Source organism: Solanum verrucosum, unplaced genomic scaffold, assembly GCF_900185275.1.
Source record: "Solanum verrucosum unplaced genomic scaffold, falcon-dt-bn FXZP01000057.1, whole genome shotgun sequence".
Taxonomy (NCBI): domain Eukaryota; kingdom Viridiplantae; phylum Streptophyta; class Magnoliopsida; order Solanales; family Solanaceae; genus Solanum; species Solanum verrucosum.
In genome coordinates this window covers 505,849-520,877 of record NW_026019947.1, presented here as the reverse complement: position 1 = coordinate 520,877, position 15,029 = coordinate 505,849, and the positions used below count along the sequence as shown (strand labels likewise).

General features: G+C 33.2%; 1 protein-coding gene across 1 annotated transcript; it reads left to right on the top strand.

Moving 5' to 3' along the window:
• Positions 1-5,307: 5,307 nt before the first annotated feature.
• LOC125810716 (uncharacterized) lies at positions 5,308-6,122 on the top strand. Its single transcript, XM_049490195.1, has 3 exons — positions 5,308-5,361; positions 5,580-5,711; positions 5,781-6,122. The coding sequence occupies exons 1-3, from the start codon at positions 5,308-5,310 to the stop codon at positions 6,120-6,122; spliced, it is 528 nt and encodes a 175-aa protein (XP_049346152.1).
• Positions 6,123-15,029: the final 8,907 nt, after the last annotated feature.

The following is a 15,029-nucleotide window of genomic DNA, read 5'->3' as shown; positions in this document are numbered from 1 at the left end:
GCTTGGGTTGTTTGATGTAGCAGAGGGTACGATAGTCTTCTTGTTTTCTAGAATCCTGCAGAATTGATCATACTGTTTATGTATAATTGAGCCCACTAGAAACTGATACAGTTTCAACCTCTGTAGATACACAGATACAGATTGCACATCCGTAATAAAAGGAGTATTTCCTAATGTAGATTATACGCTTGTGAACCATCAATTTTGTTAAACCTTTCTTGCAAGTCTATCCATACGTACATCACTAGCATCGGATGCATAGACTATGCCAGCCACAATATGAGTCCTCACAAAAAAGGTGCCTAGAGCTGGAAGTATTCTAATTCATCACAAAAAAGGTGTTGGAGATTTGGGCTTCAACTCAGATCAAAATGATGGATTGGTTGTGTTTGTGCTAGAAAGTAAAGACTGTTCAACGACTCAGATCAAAATGATGGATTTGGAATCAGTTTATTAGTTTTTGAAATCAAGACGCATGGGAATGTAGTCCAGTTTACGTATACAGTTTTCTGAAGAAGGAAGAGATAGAGACGCATGGGAATGTAGTCCAGTTTGCTTTTATCCTTGGGGTATACGTAAGCCTTATGATTAAATGGCAGAGAAAAGAGACATGAAAAACTTTAACCAGCATTCTCATGGGAATTTAAGGTTAAAGTTCGAGATGAAGTCATATGATGAAACTGTGTAACAGAGATAGAGATTGAAAAGAATCCCAGAAACTCATTCTGTCTCGACTAGTGAAAATCACATGATCAGCAACCCACAACAGGACAGTTATACACAAAGCATCGATCGCTTTCGTCAAAGCAAGTTCCACTGAGGGGGTCCTTCACTTGAACCCATGAATTCACTTCGAAATACCCTACACCAATGGCTCTAGGCTCTCCAATTACAATTAGCCTATCACCACAAGCTCTAAAAGCCAAATCCCAACCATTCATGGTAACCTGTGCTTTATTTTGCTTGTCATACTTCCTCACCTCCATGTTAGCATAAACAGTAGCATGCAATCATTATTTACAACTGCCACCAAAGGAGGTTCTTCAGATGTAGCAGGCGTATCATCCTTAGATTTAGCTCGGACAGAAGACATGTTCGAAAATTCAGTCAATTTTCCTGTTCCAGATCATATTCCTTTCCACAAGTCATTACTACCTTTCATAACTCTGTTCCTCCATTGCCTCCAATTACATAAAACTTTGATAGAATGTATGCGTCCACTAATAGTTAATGGACCAGGTCCCTTTACCAAATTACAATGCAGAAAGTAAGAATCTGGAAGTAAAACACACAGAAGAGTTTTAAGTGGACACCCCCTTGCTCAATAGAGGAGGAAACCACGACCTGCCTCACAGGATTTCAACCCAAACTCAATTAACTATAAAGGAGCAAAGCTTCAGATTACAAATCTCTAGTAATCTAGAAATTAAACTCTTGATCCCTGAAACTCTACTACAAGCAAAAGAACTAAGCAATAACTCTATTGCCCACTAAACCAACTAGCTTCAGTCGATCTAGACTTCAAGAACCCAACTGGCTAACTCTAGCCACCAACTTAGATCTCAAGGATAAGACAAGAAACAAACATCAACTCTACTGCATCCACACTTCAACTAACTCTAGTTGATACTTTTAGGCAACTCTACCCAAAAGAACATCAAACAAAGAAAACGAAAAGACGCTCGACTGGAATATAGAAGATTCGACTGACTAACTCTAGTTAATGTGACTCAAAGCTAAAAAACTCAGACAAGCATCCGATCTAATTTATATCACAGGAATAGATCTACACATGATAAGCACAGAAATATAAACCTAGAGGAAAACTAAGAACAATGATAACTGTATTAGGTCACCCGTTGTTCTTCCGAATAATATTTCTTGAGAGAATGGCCTTGCCTTTTTGCGCTTGTGAGTTTTGTTTGGATTCAAAAACTATTTTTTGTTGTTGAAGAAAAGACTAATATAAGATGAACACAAATCCTTGGAGCACTCTCATTGGATGAGAGTCTGTTGTTCTGCCAAAAGATGTGCACCAACCACAGCAGGCTGCAGCTTTTGGACAACTGTCTTTTTACAAGTACGAAACTCTCAGTTTCGTCTGGGATCAGGTCCAAAGTTTGTTAAATCATCAAAACTTAAAAGACAACATAGAAAAAATAATAAACTTTCTATCCATAAATACCTCAGAACACATCTTACACCGCTTTTTCATGCTTGGTAAAATCTTGCATGTTCCAGTCTCAGAATTGTAAAGCTCTACTGCTCTAAGTAAATTACCCCGTGAGTCACAACCACCAGCTAGAATGACAATCTCCCCAAAACTAGCAGAGCCAAACAAACACCTTGGTGCATTCATTTGCATTCCAGATGACCAAGTGTTTATACTGTAACGATAAATGACATGGACAAAATCTCCTTTCCAAACACAAGAAGCTCTGTCCTAACTGCAAAAGACTCCTCATCTGAGAACACAAAGCATTCATTGGGATTCACTGATGGTACATGCATCCAATGACAATGACTGGGATAAAAAATCTTCCCATTCAAGTAGATAGCAAGAAAACTAAACCCAATGTTCAACCACCCCATGTTGATGACACAGTCTGTAAACTTCCACACTCCTTATTATTAAGCGAAAGCTACGATTCAAAGATGTAATAGCCCCGTAATCAGACCAGAGGGAGTGAACAAGAGAGCTAATGGAGCTGTCTCGGCCTGTTGAAGGAATAAGAGGACTATTATCTGCAGTATGACGTTGATTACCAGCTTAATCATCTAGAGAGACTTCTCCATTTAGAGCATCAGATTGCTTCGGCAACTTGAGTTGCACAACTTCATTCACCAAGAAGGTAATCAGTGTCAGCTGCAGATAATAGTCCTCTTATTCCTGCCACGAAAAGTGAAGTGTTTGAATCACTCGCGATTCTATTTCTAAATTGTGTGTTTATGTCAATTTGAACATTATCAACAGTGACGCATATCTCTGTTTGCTCTTTTTCTTTCATTTCATATAGCATTAATTTGTATTGCTATATGGATAAACCTCTGCTTCCATTGTTCAAATTGAGAGTTTTGATGAACTACACTTCCATACTCCTGTTGATTCGCGTTTGAATTGTGTTAACACCCAATCAATTAATAAGTATCCCAATACAAGTATATGCAGATATTTACTGAAAAACATGAATGAAATTCTGAGTACTTAAACTTTACTTTGTCTATCCACTTGCAGCCAATAGATCTTTTATAATGAGGAAGTGGAACAATGGTTCATGTTTGATTACTCTCCAATGCATCTATCTCTTCGGTCTTTCACAGCCTCTCCATAAGATGTAGGTTCAACAACACTAGAGAAAGTAGTAAGATAAGATTGAAATTTTGAAGTTAAATGATCATAGAAGATATATTTGGAAGGAACATTTTCATGCACATTTAAGGATACAAATTCCTTCATCCAACTACGGTGGATGTTTGCCTCTTGTAGACTTTCTCTGTACTACTTCAGTTGTTCAGCAGTATCGAAGATGAGGAGAATCGTCGACCTCTATGGTCCAAATTTATGATTTGGTTGATTGATTATTGTAATTCCTAACCACTTAAAATAAGATATTGCATGAAGTTATTTGACAGAAGATATGAATCAACTCACCTAGTACCTAGATCATCGTCGTCATCATCGTCATTGTCGTCATCATCATCAACATCAACATCATCATCATCAGCAACTCAGATAAACGTGTAAGAACTACAGTGGTTACTTTACTAGCTTACTGTGTCTTTCTTAAGCTAGAAATTAGATCATATAAACCTTTGTGGATGCTGGTGGCAATAACAGATATCTCATGTAATTAGTCGACGTACGCTCAAGCAGTGGCGGAATCAGAATTTTCAATAAGACTATATATACATAAAACTTATAATACATAAAAATTATTTCAACTATGTATACATTATATAATTTTCAGCCGGATGAACCCCCTTAATTAGTATAATAAGGTGGCTCCGCCCCTGCGTGCAAGCTGGTCCGGACACCACAATTATCTGAATGACCTTCAATTCTTTGTTGGTGAGAGAAATATTGATTTCAATTTTGTACTGCAAACTTGGTTATTGTGAAGTCTATTTGATACATAAAATAGTGAATTTCGTCAAGATTAAATTTATTAAAAAACATGGATTGCTAACAAACTGATAAATAACTCTACTAATGCAAAAGTAGTTAATTTTTATATAAATATAAATCTCATGACTACGACTTGATCTCTCCATGATTTCTGATTTTATGATAACACAAACATAAATTACTTGACCGTGAGTGCACAGTGTATACGATAATCTCCTTCAACCTCTATAAGTTTATATAACCCATCTGTCAACAAAATATGTGCATTGGGTATCACTTTATTTGATTAAAAAAAAGTACAAGAAAATAACAACTTAGCTTACTTGAACTCATCGGAATTCAGTTAGCGACAAAAAGCATATGAATGAGAGTGGGGTTGTTATTCGGCATATACTTTCATTGAGTAGCTAATTTAACTCTATCATTTGTTCCTGGACAAATGGAGGACCACTGAAAAAGCTGTCAACTCTGTCATGGTTGGTGCCAGTGGTGGGGCCACCTTACAATTAGGGGGTTCATCCGAAACACCTTTGGCAGAAAATTATATAATTTATACATGATTAAAATAATTTTTTAGGTATATCTAGTAGATGAAGAACCTCTTTCGACTACTTCGTATGTCTATTTTTTGTAGATTTTGAGCCCCCTTATTGAAAATCTTGGCTCCACCATTGATTGGTGCACGGGAAAAGAGGACAGAGCGCATTCCCATCAGATAAGTATATACCTTAGGTTGACATGAAACAACCTAGTTCATACACATACACTCAAACATTTTCAAAAAAAGGAGTTTTTCTCTCACACAGGTATTAGAACATCTGGCGTTAGGACATCTATTAGTAGTTTAGTTGTATTAGGATTGCGTTACTAGTTCAACAATTATTATTTATTTAGCTTCCTTTAGTTCAGTTCATTTAGGAGTCTTATTATTTCCCCTGCAACTCTATTTAATACCTTGCTGCCTTCATTAATAATAATATACTCTTCGAGCACATTCAAGTCTTTATATGGTATCAGGGCTCTTCACGCTCTATTTAATACCTTCTGCCTTCATTAATAATAATATACCCTTCCAGCACATTCAGTCTTTATATGGTATCAGGGCTCTTCACGCTCTAACGAGTACGATCCAAATATTTTTTTCTCCTCCTCATGCAGATCAGCAACAATGACCAATCATAATGGCAACAACAATGGCAACAATCCCAGAGTTGTCAATGCTGATAACCCGACGGGTACCAATATTATCATTCAATTCAATCATGCATCCCAATTACCCACCAAACTAAGCGGTGGTCACAACTTCACCACCTGAAAAGCCCAATTTTCCATGCTTATATATGGCTACAACCTCTTTGGCCATCTCGATGGAACCACTCCGTCCCCCAGTCACACGATTACCCTCGGCAAGAATATATCTCCTAATCCTGGCTTCTTAACTTGGTTCCGTCAGGATCAACTCATCCAGAATGCCCTCATGGCTTCTGTCGAACCCACTATTGCCTCTACTGTTGTTGTTGCGAACTCGGCTAAATCAACTTGGGATGCTTTGCATACCACTTATGCAAACAAATCTCAAACTCGGGTCTTCGGTTTGCATGATAAGCTTTCCCGTGTCACTTAGGACTCTCACTCAATTACTGAATATCTTCAGACTATTCGATCATTTTCTGATGAGTTAGCCACTGTTGGTGCTTCTATTTCCAATCTTGAACTCATCATCAAAATACTCAGTGATCTAGGTCTTGAATTTTGTGAGATCTGTGCTGCCATTCGTGCACGCAATACAACTATCTCCTATGAGGAACTGTTTGAAAAGCTACTGGACTTTGAACTCTTCCTTCTCCACAAGGATGCTAAGAAACTACCTAGTACCATTACTGTTGCAGTTGCTACTCCCCCTAAATTCAACTTCAATAATCACAACAATCGTAGACAGACCAACAACTCTCAACAATGGCTCCAGAATTTGCGTCCAAGCACTCCACCACAATGACAGTCCAATTTAAATCCAAACGGTGTTACTCGATGTCAACTATGTAACATAATTGGCCACACCGCCAATGTTTGCCGCTCGAAGTCTCATAATCACTTTGAAGCGAAAGCCACCTATGTCGCTAGGTTTACGGAAGCCACCAACCCATGGATAGTTGACTCAGGAGCCACCCATCACATCACAACAGAGTCGCACAGCCTACAGTCATACCGTGGTAACGAGGATGTCTCTATGGGTGATGGTAACAAAAATTCCATCTCTCACACTAGTTCTACTAAATTAAATGCATCAAATAGTGTTTTTAAGCTAACCAACACTCCGTGTGCCCCTTCAATTAAACGCAAGCTTCTCTTTGTTTCTAAATTCTGTCAAGACAATCTTAAGTCTATTGAATTTTTTCCTTTTAACATTGTTGTGAAGGATCTGAAAACGCGGAAGCCACTAGTGCACAGTCAGACCAACAATGGACTGTACGATTGACCTGTCTCACATCCCCATGCTCACATTATCTCCACATCCAGTCCTCTCACTACTTGGCACCAACGTCTTGGTCATCCTCACTCTAGAGTTCTTAGATTTATTTTAAATAAATTCTCACTACCGTTTCATGAGCGAGACAAAAAATTTCATTGTAATTCTTGTTTATCTAATAAGCTCATTGACATCATTTTACCCAATTCTCACTGTGTAACTCTAAACCACTTCAAATTATTTTTAGTGATTTATGGGGGCCATCACCAATCTTATCTCTTGACAAAAAGTTGTATTATTATATTTTGTTGACCAATATACAAAGTACACTTGGCTCTACACACTAACAAAGAAAAGTGAAGTTAAAGAGATCTTTCAAAATTTTCATCCTATGATGGAAAAACATTTTGACACCAAAATTTTGTCATTGTATACTAATGGAGGAGGTGAGTATAAAAGTCTTGACTCCTATGTTTCACTTCACTACATTCAACACCTCTCCACCCCACCCTATACACCCCAACAAGTTGCACTTGCAAAACGACGACATCGTCATATTGTCAAAATTGCAAGAACACTCTTACATGAGGCGTTCCTCCCACCCCGATTCAGGTCTTTTGCATGCCATCACACTGTCTACCTCATCAATTGTCTTCCAACCTCTCACCTTGATAATTAATCCCCATTCCAAAGATTACTTAGAAAATCACCTGATTATAACTCCCAAGATAGTCTTAACCCCTAGGCCACTAAAGCCATCGCTTGGGGCCCCATAATTTTAGGGGATCCATTTTAAAAAAAACAATTACTTATATATGTTATTTTTTAAAAAAGTTTATATGTACTATGAGTGTTATGATTTGAAATTGCATATGAGATGAAAATAAACCTGAATTTCGTAAGAGACACTTTGATGAAAATATGGATATCGAAATCACAAAGTCCCTCGAAGAATCTTTTAGAGTTGATTGCTTTATATATGTAGAGTAGATCAAACTATTTTTTCACTTCAAAATAGATTTGAACCAATTGAAGCATATGAAAATATTTTTGATTTCTTATTTAGTGGTAAAATATTGAGATCACTAGATGTTGAGAATTTAAAAAATATTGTTTTAACCTTGAATTTTCTTTAACACGTAATTGTTATTCTGATATTGATGGTCTAGATTTATTTTTTGAATAAAAGTGTTAAGGGAAATAATACAAGTAGAAGATAATGATCTAATCAAAATACTCAATCAAATAAAAAGATTTGATTCTTTTCCAAATACACATATTGCTTATAGAATAATGTTAACAGTACATGTAACCGTTGCCTCAACCGAAAGAAGTTTTTTCGAAATTAAAATTGATTAAATCTTCTTTAAGATCACGATGTCTCAAGAGAGATCGAATAATTTGGCTATATTATCATTTGAAAAGGAATTATTAAAACAAATTGATTATAAAACAGTACCTAATGACTTTGCATCTAAAATAGCTTGAAAAGTAGATTTTAAATAAAAGTATATATGATGAAAAAAATAAAATATTAGGGCCCTCTCTTAAGTTTTGCTTTAGGCCCCTAATGTTGTTGAGTCGGCCCTGATAACTCCCTACGGATTTTTGGTTGTTTAAGCTATCCATGGCTTAAACCATACTCCAGAAATAAACTTGAATCAAAATCTACCCCATGTGTATCTTGGATTCTCACTATCCCATCACTGTCACCGGTGTTTTGATCCAATTTTTGCAAAGGTGTACTTATCCTGAGATGTGCGATTTGTTGAGGATGTTTTTCCATTTAAGACATTGTTCTCCAACACTGCCATTAAATCAGCCCACCTAGAATGGGCAAAAACAACACTGCCAAGTTCTTCGGACTCCACACCCAAACTTCCCATAGTTACAGATCTGCCAACTCCATTAGAAATTGCAGCAAGCCCAAGGCCTCCAATTTTTGGGGGCCTCAAATTTCTACAAATAAAAATTATGTATCTTAACCAAATTAAAATAGAATAAATCAAGAAAAAATTGTTTTGGATTTTTACATTTTATTCGCTAACACTCACATTATTTATCCTTTTTAACTCTTTTTGCACTATATTTCTTCAAATCGATGATAGTTATCTGTCAAAAATATGAATCAAATAGTCGAAAAGTGTTGACCAAAGTGATTACAATTTTTTTTTAATTTTACGTAAATTTTCATATTAAAGTAGGTATACCAAGCTATCAACTTTGTAAATCAGATTCTATGATTCTAACTATTATCTTTAAAGTTTATCAACTTATTACTTATAGAATTATGCTAACCATTCATATAATAATTGTCTCAATAAAAGGATGTTTTTCAATGTTGAATTGATAAAAACTTACCTAAAATAATAATTTAAAAAAGTATTTGAAAAATCATTTATATAAAAGATATTAAGTAATAATTTACATCTAAAGATTTAGAAAAATAAATAAATACGGATAAAGCTTATTTAAATTTTAGGCCTCTAATTAAAATTTTGCTTTAGGCCACGAATTATGTTGAGTTGCCCCTGCTCTCACAAGAAAACAACAACTTTTCAAGAATCGGAAGGGACCTGATAGAGCTATCAAGTGCGCCTTTAGTTGTTCATCAGAAAGTTATGTTTTTGAATCTTAACCTATAAGATCTATTCCTAATCTATAAAGGAATTTGGATCGTGTTATTCTTATTCCAGTTGACAATGAGCATAGCTACGGTTAGCTAAGTAGTATGTTTTTGAAGTCTATATTAACTAGAGTTAGTTGATATAGTTGGCAATATAGTTGTTGCTTTGGCTCATTCTATAATAGAGTTGTTATAGGTTGTAGGATTAAGAGTTTAATCCTCGTATGATTATTGGAGTTCGTAATCACTTGTTGCTTGAAAATAGTAAAGAGCAGTTTAAAAATCATGTGGGACAAGTCATGATTTTTCCTCCCTTGAGCAAGAAGGTTTCCATGTAAACATCCTTGTTGGTTCATTATGTACTTTATCTTTTAATGTGTTATATTGTGTTAAGGACCTTGTCTTGTGACGAGTGGTGGACTCGTATAAGTTATCAAGACCAAAATTGATTTAAATCATTTTCCTAATTCTTGAGTAACTTATTATTTTTAAAAGGGATAAGCCACAAGTACCCCCTAGACTATGACCGAAATCCTAGAGACACACATAAACTTAACTAGAGTCGTATTACCCCCTAAACTAATTTCAAATGGATATATACACCACAAATGCTGACATTGCACAAAGAGTGTGCACACTCTCTTGAAGGCAAGTGATGAGTGCATAAATTGGATACATGTCATTTTTTGATTTGTAACTTTATAATTAGTTAGTACACATATTTATTGATATTAAAATTTATATGATTTAATTATTTTTATTTTTAAAAAAAATATTTATTTTAATTTCTTTCTCACTTTAAACTTTTTTTAAAATTAATTTATTATCTTTTCACTTTTAATTAATTTTTAAAAAAATTATGTGTATTTTCTTAAAATAAGTTAAAAGTGTCCTTTAATTTTAACGTTTTAATTTTTTAATGTTTTATTTGATTTTCTTCACTTATTTGGATATCCATTCACAATTAACTTATTTTAAATACAAAACATTTGTAATTGGATTTGAAATCAAATCAAAACGAAAGACAAAGAAAATAAAATCAATAGAAAAATAAAAGAGAAAAAACAATGAATGAAGGTAAAAAAAAGTTTCGATACAAGGTTAAAAAAATGTATATTAACTTAAATTTAAATACAAGATAAAGAAAATAAAAATATTTTTTAAAAAAATATTTACACACGTGGCAGACGAGTGTGTACAAACACAACCAACTTGGGTGGTTGAAGGTGTCACGCTAGCACAAAAGGTGCACACAAATAGGAAAAAAAATGAGTTCATGGGGGTAATAGGACCCTAGTTAAGTTTAAGTATCTCTGGAATTTCGGTCATAGTCTAGGGGGTACTTGTGTCTTATCTCTTTTAAAAGAAAAGATATTTTTTAAAGTATTTTAATCAACCAAACATAAAAAGAAATTTAAAATATATATTGAAAATAATTTTGTCCTCACCAAACCCACCTTAAAACAAAAATGAAAGAAAGGAAAAATCATTCCAAGTTAGGAAGGAAAGAAAGGGAAGTTGCACCGAAATGATTTGGCCTAGAAAAGGATCAAAATTGTCCTTTATCTTTAAGTTAAGAGTCAAAGTAATCTCTGTCTTTTAACATGGAGCACTAATAGTCCTTCATGTTTCAAGAATTGGTACACTTTTCATACTCATCCAAACATCCATTTATATTTTTACGACACTTGATCTCTGTGCACGTGAGAAATTTTCCCATAACTATGTTTCCACCATTGCTAAGCAAGTCTTTCCCTCCCCCCTTCAAATAGTAGTCATTCACAATTCCACTACTCTGATTTCCTATGAGAAACAAAATCAAACTAAAAAGACTGATATTTGGAGAAGTAAAACTCATTCAGTTACATCTTTTGATTTTGAAGAATATCTGCTTTTCATTTTTATATTTTGTGTATCTTTCATCAGTGGAAGTCCGCGGCAAGAGTAAATTTTTCTGTTTTTATGAATACAAAGCAATCTTCATCAAGCCTTCTTCGATGTCCTCTGCGATAGATTGTTTACATTCAGAAAGAAAAGGCAGAAGAGATAAAAAACTGCACTAAATTTACACCAAAAAAGTATCAAAACGGCATTGGAATTAGACCAAAACATCAGCATCAGAATCACCTCTGAAACACATTACACTTGCACCAACAAAACCACCAGAAAAGCATTGGAACTGGACCAAAAACTACACGATAAAAACACCAAAAACAGACCTCGAAATTGCTCCAAAACAATAGCATCAAATTCACACTAAAACAACACAGTGACAACGGTATCAATATGCTCCAACTTCGTGAACTATGGCACACCAGATCCCATTCCTGGTGCACCATATTGCGTTGCTATGACGACCCTAAGCAATATAGATAGCTCTACTAGCATTAAGACTCAACAGTTCATCTACAGATGCTTGATGAATTTTATTACTCCCTCCGTTTAAAAAAGAATGACTTCCTTTTCTTTTTAGTTTGTTTAAAAAAGAATGACCTCTTTCTCTTTTTGGTAATATTTTAATTTTAACTTTCCACGTGACATGTTTAAGGCTACAAGATTAAAGGACAATTTTGTACATTTGACATAACTTTAATTTAGGACCACAAGATTCAAAAGTGTTCTATATTTTCTTGAACTCCGTGCCAAGACAAACTAGGTCATTCTTTGTGAACGGAGGGAGTACTACTTACAGCCTAAATGCTACTGCATTGCCTACTCTGCCTGGTTTTTGTGGTGTTTTTCTTGGTTTCACAATTGACTCTAACATTGCTGTGCCTTAACAACATAGTTGCTTCCGAAAATTGATCAAGATTTTAATTAAATTCATAACAAAGTTTTTACCACAGGGTTTGATTTGAAAAAGAAAGGAAAGAGACAAATAAGAAGTCTGATTTGATAAGAAAAAAAGGAACATAGAAAAATGAGTTTTGGAGGGAAACTTTCTCACGTGCAATGAGAAATGCCGTTAAAATATAGACAGATGTTTGGAAGAGTATCAAAAGTGTACCAATTCTTGAAACATGGAAGACTATTAGTGCTCCATGTTAAAAGGCAGGGATTACTTTGACTCTTAACTCAAAGATAAAGGACAATTTTGATCATTTTCTCTGATTTGGCCACTCGTTATTTTGCCCAAAAAATCACAACACACAATTGTCCTCACAAATAAAATGTAATAATTTTTGCAAATCATTTGTTTTAATATAAAATTTGGATCACAAATAATTGGTGCTCGAGCATCCACTATACTTTGGCCTAACCTAGGTCACCCTTTGAAAAAAACCATTGATATAATTAAAGGGAAAAAGGTATGATATATTTCTTAGCTTTGCGATTTAGAATTGATTTATCTCTCATTATAAAAGTGATTCACATATATTCTTACCATTGCAACGTCACTCACATGTTCCATTTTCATCTAATGGTAGCAAAAACATTACTTTAAATTTATATCTTTTTATTTTTTATTAAATCCATATAGGGGTATGTGTGATCGTTCTAAGAAAGTTCAGGATATATTTGATCTTTTTTTTTTTACTTCTTTGACTCAACTGCTAATTTGAATTAAATATCTCCTTATAGATGTATTTGCTTATTATTATTTGAATATGCTATTTTTATTTAATTTTTTTCATTCATTGTTAGTATAAAAATGTGAGAATTAAGATAGGAGACGTTTATGTATTATGTGAATTATTAAAAACATTTGCCTTCATGATTAGATGCATTGGTTTAAAACGGTTGGTCTACAAAAGATTTTAATGGTGCTTTGTCTCTTTCTTTATTAATTAATTATTAAAATGCTACCATTAATTAAACATTGAATTGTTCAATCGTTTGGATGATTTCTGCAATAAAACACCCATGATTACGTTTTTTTTTCCCAGAAATTGTTTGGCAGGGTATGTATAAAAATGGATCCGGCTCCTCTCCATTTTCCCCAAGTTCATGCTTGGATGTGAGACACATGGCATAGGTAAGAATTAATGACTAAGATTTGATTGATTAAAATAAGATTCTAATTATAATTTAGATAATTAATATTTCATAAAATTAGTAATGTCACAATCATACAAATATATTATCTTGTCCATAAATATATTATAAAAAAAATCTCTTTTTTTTTCTCTACGAGTATTTACGTTCTGTTTTTTTTTTTATAAAAAAATTGGGTTACTGTTAGATTGCAATTTTGATCTTTCTCTTTAAAATTGGTTATCACATATAATTAATAGCAAAAATACTCACAGGAAAAAAATAATATAAAAATAGAAAATATTTAACATATTTAGGACAAAAATAGATGATAATACTAGCAGGAAAAAAATTAGAAAAAAGAGATTTTTTTTTATAATATATTTATAGAAAAGATAATATATATGTATGATTGTGGCATTACTATTTTTATGAAATATTAATTATCTAAATTATAATTAAAATCTTATTGTAATCAATCAAATCTTAGCCATTAATTTTTACCTATGCCATGTGCCTCACATCCAAGCAAGAACTTGGGGAAAATGGAGAGAAGAGAAATGGAGAGGAGACGGATCCTATAAAAATAATGTTAAATAGAGTGTACCAATAATATTCGTATTAGTAATGCTTGTATTGACTATGTTTATTTGCTTTATCATATTAAAAATAACATGTATTGCATAAAAATATTTATTATTTTATTTATAAAGATATCTATAATTTGGTGGAAGAGATGTAAAAGAGATTTTGAGGAGTAATTGAGTATTTAAACATATTTATGCATGCATTAAATTCCCTTGCATTATTTTTTCAAAAAGAAATGGGGGTGGGGGAAGGGAAATAGGGGAGAGGATTACAATATGGGAATCAGACCGTCACCAACAAGGTCAGAATTCAGGTAACCAACCTATACCATTTCAGTTAACAAATAATGACATTGATGAGATTTTCCCAAACGAAAATGGCATAGATGAGCCAAATTTTTAACAGATGACATAAATGAGTCTTTTAACAAAGTTTGATGACATATTTGAGTCTTTTTCCAATTTTTAATTTAAAAGAATGTATGCAAAATGTAAAGAAATAAAAAGAGAAAATAAATAAATAGAAATGGTGATCAATATGCCATATATAGGGGTGTACATAATCGGATTGGTTCAGATTTTTTAAATATCAAACCAAACTATTTGTGTCAAAATTTTAAATTTATAAACCAAACGAAACTAATATATTTCGGATTTTTCAAAAAAATAATCATGCAAACATATAATTAACTTGTGCTCCTAATATTTCTTTAGTCCTACCTAAATACAAATATCTAAAGTGTTTCTTAAGAAAATAACACAATATATGAGATGAATGATGACACTAAGATATTCAACAAAAATATAATAATAAAATCACATAAAACAAATATTGCAATTTAATAAGTCATAATAAGTACTAGTTACATGATTAAACATTAAAGAAAAATTAAGATTAGGTTATGTATTTTAAATGTGTAAACTAATGTAAAACTAAAGAACAAATATTCAACAATATTGTCATTCTTAGTGTTGAATTAATTTGTTTTGTTAGCATTAATATTGATTTGATTTTGATTTGAGTTTTATTAGAGTTACTAATATCTACGGACTATAACCTTTATTAGACCATTCAAAATTCTAGATCTCAAAAACTTGAAATCATATGTTAAAAGATAAAAATTAGAGTAAATTTTAGGAATAGCAAAGATAAAAATCATATTAGCGTTCTATAGCTATAGTTTTGTTATTTGCGCTCCATAGCCAAATTATGTTTGCTATGGACCATCTGATTTGTATAAATCGCAG